The sequence below is a fragment of the Glandiceps talaboti genome, chromosome 7, assembly GCF_964340395.1.
Source record: "Glandiceps talaboti chromosome 7, keGlaTala1.1, whole genome shotgun sequence".
NCBI lineage: Eukaryota > Metazoa > Hemichordata > Enteropneusta > Spengelidae > Glandiceps > Glandiceps talaboti.
In genome coordinates, this window is record NC_135555.1 from 27099840 (window position 1) to 27113095 (window position 13256).

Consider the following 13256-nt stretch of genomic DNA (forward strand, 5'->3'; position numbering starts at 1 on the left):
CACTTCTTAAATCATAACATCCCTAAAAACATTCCCACCAAATTTCAGACTGATAAGCCCAGTAGTTTTTGAGTTTAAGTTTTTTGACCAAAATTGACATTTTTAAAACCCAAATCACACATCTATGATGTTATCACCTTGCTTTGAATAATTTTCCGACTAGACACAATATGTAATGTTCCTACCAAATACCAAGTTAACCAGCCTGTTGTTTTTGAGTTTAAATCGTTCAAAAAGACACAGACAGACAGGGACAGACACCACACCATTTATATCAGAGTTATGTTATCGTTACAGGTTATCAATTTCGCCATAATTTCTTGTAAAATCAACTGACATTTTTAAGAAATTCAATGGTAACAATACATAAGATAGTGTGTTGTTTTCTTCTTCAAGGGAAGTCAACATCGGCCTACAGGTCTGACTTGTGAAAATGGGATTAAAATGGCCATATGGATGATGAGTGAGTATTTATTTTGGATTTTTAATTCATAAAACAATTTTATCTTGGAGTCCTACTTGGAAAATCGATGTGAAACATCAGACCAACTAAATGTTTGTAACTCAATATATTGCAAAAGACTGATAAATGTGTAAAATATTTGTTATTATAGGTACAACAACAAACATTTTTTTTTTACACATTTTTTTTTTTTTGCAATGCATTGAGTTACAAACACAAACTTGGTCTATGTTGTTTCACATTGATTTTTCAAGTACGAAGCCATGATAAAATTGTTTTATAAATTAAAAATCCAAAATAAATACCAAATCCTCATCCATATGGCCATTTTAATCACAGACAATGCCTATTGATAATGTATTTCAAACCACATGCTTCAAAGGAAATGCCGGTTTCCCTCTCTAGCTATTACCCCTGGGGCTGTTCTACTCATTAGCTATTACCCCTGGGGCTGTTCTACTCATTAGCTATTACCCCTGGGGCTGTTCTACTCATTAGCTATTACCCCTGGGGCTGTTCTACTGATTAGCTATTACCCCTGGGGCTGTTTCATGTAACTATCAAACTATAAATTGAACATATTCATGGATAGGTTAACTCCACATCAAATCAAATACTCTGGCTAAGGGATACCCACATATATCAAATATGTTGGCTTAGGGATACCCACATAAATAAAATAAGCTGGCTTAGGGATACCCACATAAATCAAATAAGCTGGGTTAATATGCCCTACATAAATCAAATCTGTTGGCTTAGGGATACCTGCATAAATCGAAACTGCTGGCTTTGGGATGCCCTCAGATTTTGACATGGACTCAGAAAGTGGAATACATTCATTTTTATTTTAGGGAACAAGTGCTACAAATTTTCTTATTCCAAAATGTACTTTAGCTAATATGACTCTAAGAAATTACACAACAATAAATACACAAACAATTGAAAATAAATTCCAAAAGAACAACTATATCGGTGTAATACTACCATGTGAAACCATACACTTTGGTTTAAATTGGGCCATGGAATGTGAGAAAAGGGCCCTCTCAGCATAAGAGATATGGGTACTTTCAGTGCTCTAAATGAAGGGTTTCACTTCTTGAGCTTCATACAATAATGTAGGAACCACAGATTGTTATGTACATTGTACATTTTTATATCGTGATTGAACAGTCGGAAGACACAATACCTAGTGTTTTTGTTTGTTTTTCAGTGTTTACACAAAATCATTTCACAAAACCTTCCTGCTCTGCCAAAACGTCCACATTAAATATTTCTGACTAGTGGAGAACTCACACATGCTACATTCATGGAAAAAATAGCCCCAAATATATGTGGCTTGACAAACTGGTGAGTAACACAGTGTCAAGTCAGCTAGCCAAGTTTATGGGCTATGACATGGTCAAGTCAGCTGGCCAAGTTTGTGGGCTATGACATGGTTATGCCAGCTAGCTTGAGTCTATGTAAAACAAAAAGGCAGACTAAAAGAGCCATTTTTCACTATCATTAAAAATATTCAAAGATGGAAATAGACTCTTTTATCTGTATATCATTGCTGTATACACTAGTTTGTAAGGAGACATTATTAATCACTAACATGGTGTACCGCTCTGTCAAGATTTGATTGTCTGAACAACACTGGTGTAGTATCTTGGAGTTACCGCTCTGTCAAGATTTGATTGTCTGAACACTGGTGTATTATCTTGGAGTTACCGCTCTGTCAGGATTTGATTGTCTGAACAACACTGGTGTAGTATCTTGGAGTTACCGCTCTGTCAGGATTTGATTGTCTGAACAACACTGGTGTAGTATCTTGGAGTTACCGCTCTATCAAGATTTGATTGTCTGAACACTGGTGCAGTATCTTGGAGTTACCGGTCTGTCAAGATTTGATTGTCTGAACAACACAGGTGTATTATCTTGGAGTTGTTTTCTACCATTCTTACACTGATCAAAATTGCATTTACCCTGTACCTCCTCCTTCTCATCATTCTTTAGTTCTCTACTGCACAGCATTGTGGGGAAATTTTACTTTCTCCTTTATGAGCGAGTCCTCAGGTATTTTGGTTGTTGCATTGCCCCAATGAGCTTCAGGCTGTTCTGGTGTTGTTACACTGTAAGTAAATTGAACAGTGTCAGACATATATACATTTTTGGTGTTGAAAAAAATGAAATAACAATTTAATGATTATTTGGTTAGTAGTCACATTATATCACAGAAGTTTGAAAACATCTATGAAGCTAATTAAGTCTTGATATTTTCAATGTAATATTGGTTCTTATCTCATGACAGCCAACTTGAATGTCAGACACACCTAGTAGTAACAGGGAGAGTGTAATCTTAGTCTACCACAATTACCCCAAGTATAGTATTTTGCAAAGTTCCCTACCAAAATTATTGTAAGGGTTATGAAAATCTACGCCAGTTTCAGCAGATTTTCCATCCTGTTACTAGGGTAACCATGTTTGTTTACAAAAACATACAACTAAGAGCATAACCCCATACTGTTTTATGATCACCAAGTTCCCTCATCCATCGATCACACAGTTCCCTCATCCATCAATCACACAGTTCCCTGAACCATCAATCACCAAGTTCCCTCATCAATCAATCCATCCATCAATCACTAAGTTCCCTCATCCATCAATCACTAAGTTCCCTCATCCATCAATCACCAAGTTCCCTCATCAATCCATCCATCAATCACAGTTCCCACATCTATCAATCACTAAGTTCCCTCATCCATCAATCACAGACCAAATGAGAAACTCAGAGAAAAGATGGAGACCAAATAAGAAACTCAGGGAATTGATGCAGACAATTAACCAATTTTACAATAATTGAAATCAGTAAATGTGTCATTTTGTTGGCAAGTTTTGCCGATTTTATTTTATTTTTTGTAGTAATCTTTGTAAAGAGTATATAAACACAACAACTAAACAGAAATACTGTTTGTTTATGTCATTTACATTTACACTGTAAACCGCAGTCTGAAATTGATGAAATTAATCTTCACATGCTTGTGGCACATCATGTAAATAAAATGTTTTGGGTTTTTTTATTACATAGTTTGAAAGTTCAAATTCTGTAAATTTCAATCTGATTTAGTTTAACTAAGTTTTATGGTCTTTGTTGCTATCCCCTAGTATGGCCATGTTGAAACAGATTGCATAGAGTGACACAATAAGTTGAACATTTGTTTATCTAATTCACCAGACAAAAGCCAGGTTTGTAGGTACATTTTTTCAACATATTTTTCTGTAGTGTGGTTTTATAGTTATTGTTGTATGGTTGGTCAATCCTTGTAACTGCTGCTGTATAAAGCTGTAATCTGCTCCAAATGAACCATTGACAGGTCTTGTTCAAGTTCTGTGGATAAACTGCGAAAGGCTCTGAAAACAGTAAAACAGAAAAATTAAAATTTCCGAATGGTGGTACTGAAGTGTAAGACATTATACAAAGTTAGGTGTTTACTACAGGTTCATAATCATATGATAGACATCTTTGTGTGTAATGCCCAGAATGGAGAATGGAGTGTACAATATATACGCATTGATATTCAAGCTAGGTTTCACATCGGCCATGTAAACAATTTGGACATGGAAAAATCGCAAACAAAATGGCTGCTAGGCGGCCATATTGGATCGTATCATAAAACAAATTGACGTGCATATGTATGCCATAGTATGTTGTCCCTGTACCAAGTTTGGAAAAAATCGGTCCAGGCATCTCCAAGAAATGGCTCTGGATGGACGGACGGATGGACGGACGGACTGAACCCAATCCATAAGTCCCCGTCCGGACTTTGTCTGGCGGGGACTAAAAATAGTGCCAATGGCGTTGTAGCATGTTTACCCACATGCTAATCCATGCTAGGTGTAGGTGTTCATTTGCTGAATGATTATCCAGTTGCCTATCCAACCCTGTTGATATCTTTGCAATATACACGATCATTTGGCTGTTGCTATGGGCATGGTTATGTTGCTAGACATATTTGTAAACATTTTATGAATGTTTGTTCACTTATCTATGAATTCCTGATGTTATCTTTGTAATATACCGGAGTTTTCCGAAAACTAGCCCTGGGTCACTTTTCGGAAAATCAGCAAATTCGGAACCACAACAGAGGAACTAAGTAGAAGCTCAGGGTGATTATTTGGCAGTCAACACTCAACAGCCATGTGGCTCATATCATTGCTAATAGGGACATACCAGTTTAGGGACACAACAATTAGGAAGACAAGAACAATAATTTCATTTTATAATAATTCAAATATATCAAATGAAACATTTTATTTGCTATCATTCTATCAGCATTGATTTTATTATTGCTTTTATTCATAAAGCAGCTTCAAATGATTTATAGTAGAGCCCCTTTCATGAAATGAAGTCTCCCATCCAATGCATGTGCATAGTGGCTCGTAGTGGCTCATTCCATTTCGGGTGTGTGGATTGCTTGTTAAACACAAAACACAAATGCATTCCAAATCTAAGCATTTATGCTGCTTATTATCATTTACTTTGTAATATATAAAACATTACACGATCAAAAATATATGCCACCTGTTTCATTTTCTCCTTACATGCAATTAAGGTGTAACTAAAATTAATGTGCTAAGACCAACCCTAGAGAGTAATGGTATGCGCCAAGGCATTTCCTACCATATCGTATCTGTTACTATCTGTAAATATAGGACGTCCACAATACCTCTCAAATAAGCTACCATTTCTCAAGTACATTTGCGGTGTGGCTACCCATCTGGTAAATAATTTAGACCCGATCTGAAATGCGAATGGCTGTAAAGTTTTAAATGGACAACACGGAAAATGGTCAATCTTTTGAGCTATGGATTTATAGGAAAACAACTGACCAGCATGACACAAAATGAACAGTCTGATTCTAGAGTTACAGATAGTCAACGAAGTATCTTTTTTTAGCACTGTAGTGTGATATTTGCCAAAGCCTCGAGGACTGGCGAATTTGAATTTATCTCGATACCGTCACACGGACTCCCTCTCTAGTCAGGCAATGTATGTGTTCCTATTTTTTTTCGTGAGATTTTATAGGATCAACTTTGAAGGGGTCAGTTTCTTTGTACAGTTGTGATGGTTTGTTAGCAAATGTCTGGGTTTTCCCGACAAGTTTGACAAAACGCAGTACAACTTTTGTCATTATACTGCAGTTTTCCAATGTTCTTGTCACATATTTCTGTCAATTCCTGATCCTTAGTGAGATCCAAGTTAAGTCGTCATTCGAGGTTTTTCTTTTCGTTGATGCCTCAAAAATAACCATTACAAATAGAATAGAATTGTCAATTGACTGAAACCAAGCATGTCAACTTTATATCTATTATTATAAATTGGATATTGTTCAACTAAAAGTGATGTACATCTGAATATACAGATTCATAGGCAAGATTCAATGTTTCACATTAGTGGGACTTGGGACCACTAATTTTTTCAGCAGGACCACTGCATTTTTTAATCACTGGTTCGGGGACCACCAGTTCACAAAATGATTTGTTCACCCCTGGATAAACTTGACATTAGCCTTGTACCGTTCGTTAAATCTCCATGAACTCATTTATACATGACATTACACATTACTTCAACTCTCACTCGATGTAATTCACTTTGTGTGCACACTCACCATGCAAATCACCCTGACCTATTTTTAGACGCAGTGTGTCGCATTGACAGTGATGTCTGCGGATCTCGATGAGTCATCTGCCGGCTTGTTGATCGATCTCAGCACAAAGGTGTCTGTACCTACCTTCACGATCACATTCTTCTCGTGCAAAAAACGTCCATTTTTTATTGGCACTCTAAGTTTATGGGTTTTTTCAATGGACCATTCGAACTAAATAAAAACTAATGTTACCAATATAACAAGGCAAAATTCTTGCCGTAGTGAATCTGAAAAACCCATTAGACACCCACCCGCCAAATGATCACCCATGGGCAACTTTACGGATGGGCTTGTTTTTGGAAAACTCCGGTACATGATCATATGGCTGTTGCTATAGGTGTGGGCTGTTTCCAGGCACATTTGCATACATTTTTTGAATGTTTATTCAATTGTCTAAGAGAATCCCTGTTGCTATCTTTGTGAAATACACGGCCGTTTGGCTATTGCTATGGGCGTGGTCTTGTTGCTAAGTATATTTACATACATTTTTTGAATGTTTATTCAATTGGCTATTAATCCCCATTGTTATCTTCGCAATATCTGTGATCATTTGGCTGTTGCTATGGGCGTGGTCTTGTTGCTAGGTACATTTACATACATTTTTTGAATGTTTATTCAATTGTCTATTAAACCCGGTTATCTTTGTGAAATACACGACCATCTGGCTGTTGCAATGGTCGTGGTCATGATTGCTAGGGTATTTGCATACATTTTTTGAATGTTTATTCAATTGTCTAAGAATCCCTGTTGCTATCTTTGTGAAATACATGGCCATTTGGCTGTTGCTATGGGCGTGGTCATGGTTGCCAGGGTATTTGCATACATGTTTTGAATGTTTACTCATTTGTCTACCAGATGATGTTGTTATTTGACCAAAATATACTGCCATTTGGTTGTTGCTAAAGGTGTGGTCATGGTTGCTAGGGCCAATTCTGTCACAATGTTTTGAAGAAAATCTGCAGAGTAACACTTTCAGAAACATCTCACCAAGTTTCAGACTCATTGACCAAGTACCTTTTGAGATATAAGTTTTTGACCAAAAGTGAACATTTTTACACCTAATTTGCATACCACTCATGGAATCATTGTATGCTTAATATTTCTTCGTCCATATATCCCTAGATGCATTCCCATTAAATTTCAGCCCAATCTGCTCAGTAGTTTTGGAATGAATCTTTAACCAAAACAACATTTTAGCCCGAATTTGCACATCACTGATGGGACCATCATATTATGAACAATTCTTAGTAAAAACACTCTGAAGAATGTTTCACCCAAATTTCAGCCCAATAGTTTTTGAGTTGAAGTTTTTTGACCAAAAATCACATTTTTTGACCCAGATCACAAACCGGTGGTAAGATCATTTTGATTTGAACAATTTCCCAACTAGACACCCAAGGTAATGACCGCACCAAATATCTTGGTAATTGGTTCAGCGGTTTGACTTCTTAAGTTACCCCTAACCCCCCCCACCACCCCACATTACTGGATTGCCAAAACTTACCCCCCCCCCACCATCCCACATTACTGGATTGCCAAAACTTACCTACCCCCCCCCCCCCACCATCCCACATTACTGGATTCCCAAAACTTACCCCCCCCCCCACACACACATTACTGGATTCCCAAAACTTACCCCCCCCCCCCCCCCATCCCACATTACTGGATTGCCAAAACTTACCTACCCCCCCCACCATCCCACATTACTGGATTGCCAAAACTTACCCCCCCCCCACCATCCCACATTACTGGATTCCCAAAACTTACCCCCCCCCACCCCACATTACTGGATTTCCAAAACTTACCTACCCCCCCCCCACCCCACATTACTGGATTTCCAAAACTTACCCCCCCCCCCCCCCCCACACACACATTACTGGATTCCCAAAACTTACCCCCCCCCCCATCCCACATTACTGGATTGCCAAAACTTACCCCCCCCCCCCACACACATTACTGGATTCCCAAAACTTACCCCCCCCCCCCCATCCCACATTACTGGATTGCCAAAACTTACCTACCCCCCCACCATCCCACATTACTGGATTCCCAAAACTTATCCCCCCCACCCCACATTACTGGATTTCCAAAACTTACCTACCCCCCCCACCATCCCACATTACTGGATTCCCAAAACTTACCCCCCCCCCACCCCACATTACTGGATTTCCAAAACTTACCCCCCCCCCCCACACACACATTACTGGATTCCCAAAACCTACCCCCCCCCCCCATCCCACATTACTGGATTGCCAAAACTTACCTACCCCCCCCCCCCCCCATCCCACATTACTGGATTCCCAAAACTTACCCCCCCCCCCCCACCATCCCACATTACTGGATTGCCAAAACTTACCTACCCCCCCCCCCCCCCATCCCACATTACTGGATTCCCAAAACTTACCCCCCCCCACCCCCCACCATCCCACATTACTGGATTCCCAAAACTTACCCCCACCCCACATTACTGGATTCCCAAAACTTACCCCCCCCCCCCACCCCACATTACTGGATTTCCAAAACTTACCCCCCCCCCCCCCACACACACATTACTGGATTCCCAAAACTTACCCCCACCCCACATTACTGGATTCCCAAAACTTACCCCCACCCCACCCCACATTACTGGATTCCCAAAACTTACCCCCACCCCACCCCACATTACTGGATTCCCAAAACGTACCCTCCTCCCATCTCACCCCACCCCACCCCACCCCACATTACTGGATTACCCAAACTTACCCCTCCCCCCCCCCCCCCCCCACATTACTGGATTCCCAAAACATACATCACCCCACCCTGTTTACTGGATTCCCAAAACATACATCACCCCACCCTGTTTACTGGATTCCCAAAACATACATCACCCCACCCTGATGGGGTGATGTACATTCCAATAACTTAGCAAAAACATAGTTATCTAAATTGTTGAATATCACAAAATTTTTGTTTACCTCCTAGGATTTTTAAAAGACAAAATTAATATGATCTAAGTGTCTGATTATTTTTACTTCTAACTTTTTTATCAATATTTGGAGGGAAAACTTTCTGAGAAAACTGATTTGTTTAATAGGAAAAATATTAGACTTTTTGAAATTGATCACAATTAGACAGAGAAAAAATAATTGCATACAGTAAATTTGGAATGAATTCTACATGACTGTTTAATCAGATTAAATGTAACAAGTGTAACTTATACAGTCATCGCAGTAATTTCCCAGACAGCAACTTAATGATGTTGTCAACTTAATTAGTGTGCAATATTGAGAGTTCAATCAACAATTACCGAGACACATGTTTATATTGTAACTGATGTTGCCACATACTTAGGCCTTTCTTGTTTATTAGAGCAGTGGTGTAGCACCACGGGTGAAGTCATAAAACTTTGTCCAGAAGAAACCATTTCATGTACTGGTTATAAGTTGGCATAAACATATTTGTATTTATATACTCAACTTTACTATCACACTTTCGTAAGCTTGCTAATCTTTATTCAGGACCATCAATATATAAAAACAAACATCGAAGTCAGCAAAGAATCATAAATATTGTTATTATGATTGATGTACCACATTGCTCACCTCTTCAATGAATCTGCCTTCCATGTAACATTTACGTGGTTAACTCACACCATGTCTTATACTAGCTGCAATAATTGTAGTGTGTACAGTGATTTTGAGGGTTATTTCTTCTGTTTTTGAGCCTTTTTCCGTTCCGATGGTTAACTGGAAGCAATCGCTACAATTTCTCTAAGGGTAATGCAAACATCAAACTAAAAACGTCAGAGAGATGTCAGTGTACTACCAGTTTCAAAATGTTGCTACTTTTGGGTTTTCCTCAAGGTCGAATTGCAGAGCCAAACTCACATGAAATATTAGAAGAACGAGAAGTTAATTTGCTATTTCAACTGCCATATTGCCCAAAATTTAACACATGTGAAATATGTTTTCGTTATGTGAAAAGATACGTTATATTAGAGCACACGATGTCTTCGCCACTGTATTTACAGAAACTGCTATCAAAGAAGTTGTTGCCGAGATAGCCCTGAAAATATTCTCTTCAGATTTTGTGGATTTCCTTTGTGTTGACTCTTGATTATAAGTTTAACGCTTCATTTTAGGCTGACATGCGAGCATCACACCCATAAAAGTTCAAACACTGTGAGCATTTGAGGTACATGTATCTGTGAATATATCATTTATGTACAAGTTGCTATTGAGATCTACATTTTAGCTACTTGTTCTCGGGTTTTAATTTTAAAATATTCCCATCTTCAAGTTTTTCAGTGAGACTGAATGTGAATGTACTTGGAAAAGTAATGGGGTGACTGGGGGAACCCGTCCCGTTAATACATGATTGTGCAAGTCAGATGGAGTTGCATAATTAATCTGCAAATAAATGCTGCTAGTTCTAAACATCACGTATTTACGTACAATAAGTGTTCGGTAGAATTTTTTTCCGTTTGTTTACTCAAATATTTCATAGCAGATGACTGATGTGCGATGTGAAATTGACAACATATAGTCATTTCAGTAGTGCCGTTTTACGAAAGCAAACATGCCTCCATATTAGACAAAATACAGCCCTTTAAGAAAATCACCCATACAACACTCAGTAAAATAATGTGTGTTTTTTAACATTCCGTGATTCTAACAATTTCTATATTTCAGTTTACCCAGACTCAAATTGTGACATATTGAATTGACCTCAGACGTACCTAGATTTCTCACTGTCTCCATTTTGCTGTATTTGGTCAGCTTCTGCGGCAGATGGATATTCACACTCTGCCAAACTACTTTCACTTTCTGGTGGTGGAGAAGAACGCCGACAACTTGAAGCACCATTTTCTCCCCTAAAAATCAAAATACTGGTTATAATACTATCACACTTGAAAATAAAGCAATTCACCTTGGTAACCAATATTTGTAACTAATGAAGTCATTCACCTAGGTAGCCATTATTTGTAACTAATGATGTCATTGACCTAGGTAGCCATTATTTGTAACTAATGATGTCATTCACCTAGGTAACCATTATTTGTAACTAATGATGTCATTCACCTAGGTAGCCATTATTTGTAATTAATGATGTCATTGACCTAGGTAGCCATTATTTGTAATTAATGATGTCATTCACCTATATTTGTAACTAATGATGTCATTCACCTTGGTAGCCATTATTTGTAACTAATGATGTCATTCACCTAGGTAGCCATTATTTGTAACTAATGATGTCATTCACCTAGGTAGCCAATATTTGTAACTAATGATGTCACTGACCACGGTAGCCATTATTTGTAACTAATGATGTCATTCACCTAGGTAGCCATTATTTGTAACTAATGATGTCACTGACCAAGGTAGCCATTATTTGTAACTAATGATGTCATTCACCTAGGTAGCCATTATTTGTAACTAATGATGTCATTCACCTAGGTAGCCATTATTTGTAACTAAACATGTCACTGACCAAGGTAGCCATTATTTGTAACTAAACATGTCACTGACCAAGGTAGCCATTATTTGTAACTAATGATGTCATTGACCAAGGTAACCATTATTTGTAACTAATGATGTCATTCACCTAGGTAGCCATTATTTGTAATTAATGATGTCATTCACCTAGGTAACCATTATTTGTAACTAATGATGTCACTGACCAAGGTAGCCATTATTTGTAACTAATGATGTCATTTACCTAGGTTGCCATTATTTGTAACTAATGATGTCATTGACCAAGGTACCCATTATTTGTAACTAATGATGTCATTCACCTAGGTAGCCATTATTTGTAACTAATGATGTCATTTACCTAGGTTGCCATTATTTGTAACTAATGATGTCATTGACCAAGGTACCCATTATTTGTAACTAATGATGTCATTGACCTAGGTACCCATTATTTGTAACTAATGATGTCATTCACCTAGGTAGCCATTATTTGTAACTAATGATGTCATTCACCTAGGTAGCCATTATTTGTAATTAATGATGTCATTCACCTAGGTAGCCATTATTTGTAACTAATGATGTCATTCACCTAGGTAGCCATTATTTGTAACTAATGATGTAATTCACCTAGGTAGCCATTATTTGTAACTAATGATGTCATTCACCTAGGTAGCCATTATTTGTAACTAATGATATCATTCACCAAGGTAGCCATTATTTGTAACTAATGATGTCATTCACCTAGGTAGCCATTATTTGTAATTAATGATGTCATTCACCTAGGTAGCCATTATTTGTAACTAATGATGTCATTCACCAAGGTACCCATTATTTGTAACTAATGATGTCATTCACCTAGGTAGCCATTATTTGTAACTAATGATGTCATTCACCAAGGTAGCCATTATTTGTAACTAATGATGTCATTCACCAAGGTAACCATTATTTGTAACTAATCATGTCATTGACCTAGGTACCCATTATTTGTAACTAATGATGTCACTGACCAAGGTAACCATTATTTGTAACTAATCATGTCACTGACCTAGGTAGCCATTATTTGTAACTAATGATGTCATTCACCTAGGTAGCCATTATTTGTAACTAATGATGTCACTGACCAAGGTAACCATTATTTGTAACTAATGATGTCACTGACCAAGGTAACCATTATTTGTAACTAATGATGTCATTCACCTAGGTAGCCATTATTTGTAACTAATGATGTCACTGACCACGGTAGCCATTCTTTGTAACTAATGATGTCACTGACCACGGTAGCCATTATTTGTAACTAATGATGTCACTGACCACGGTAGCCATTATTTGTAACTAATGATGTCACTGACCAAGGTAGCCATTATTTGTAACTAATGATGTCATTCACCTAGGTAGCCAATATTTGTAACTAATGATGTCACTGACCACGGTAGCCATTATTTGTAACTAATGATGTCATTCACCAAGGTACCCATTATTTGTAACTAATGATGTCATTCACCAAGGTAGCCATTATTTGTAACTAATGATGTCATTCACCTAGGTAGCCATTATTTGTAACTAATGATGTCATTCACCAAGGTAGCCATTATTTGTAACTAATGATGTCATTCACCAAGGTAGCCATTATTTGTAACTAATGATGTCATTCACCTA

At 37.8% G+C, this 13256-nt stretch overlaps 1 protein-coding gene across 4 annotated transcripts in view; it reads right to left on the bottom strand.

The window, feature by feature from the left end:
- Nucleotides 1-1303: 1303 nt before the first annotated feature.
- Nucleotides 1304-13256, bottom strand: part of LOC144437110 (uncharacterized) — an 80533-nt gene continuing 68580 nt past the window's right edge. Inside the window, exons 6-8 of one of the 4 annotated variants that reach the window (XR_013480990.1) lie at nt 10868-11002; nt 9732-9899; nt 2554-2574 (exon numbers count right to left, since the gene is read on the bottom strand). Coding sequence is in view for 2 of the 4 variants with exons in the window: in XM_078125962.1 (XP_077982088.1) it covers nt 2463-2574; nt 10868-11002 (247 nt within the window). In the remaining 2 variants the exon portion in view is untranslated. Of the gene's footprint in view, nt 2575-3420; nt 3854-9731; nt 9900-10867; nt 11003-13256 lie in introns of those variants that run through there. The other 3 variants (XR_013480989.1, XM_078125962.1, XM_078125963.1) reach the window with 3 other exon arrangements.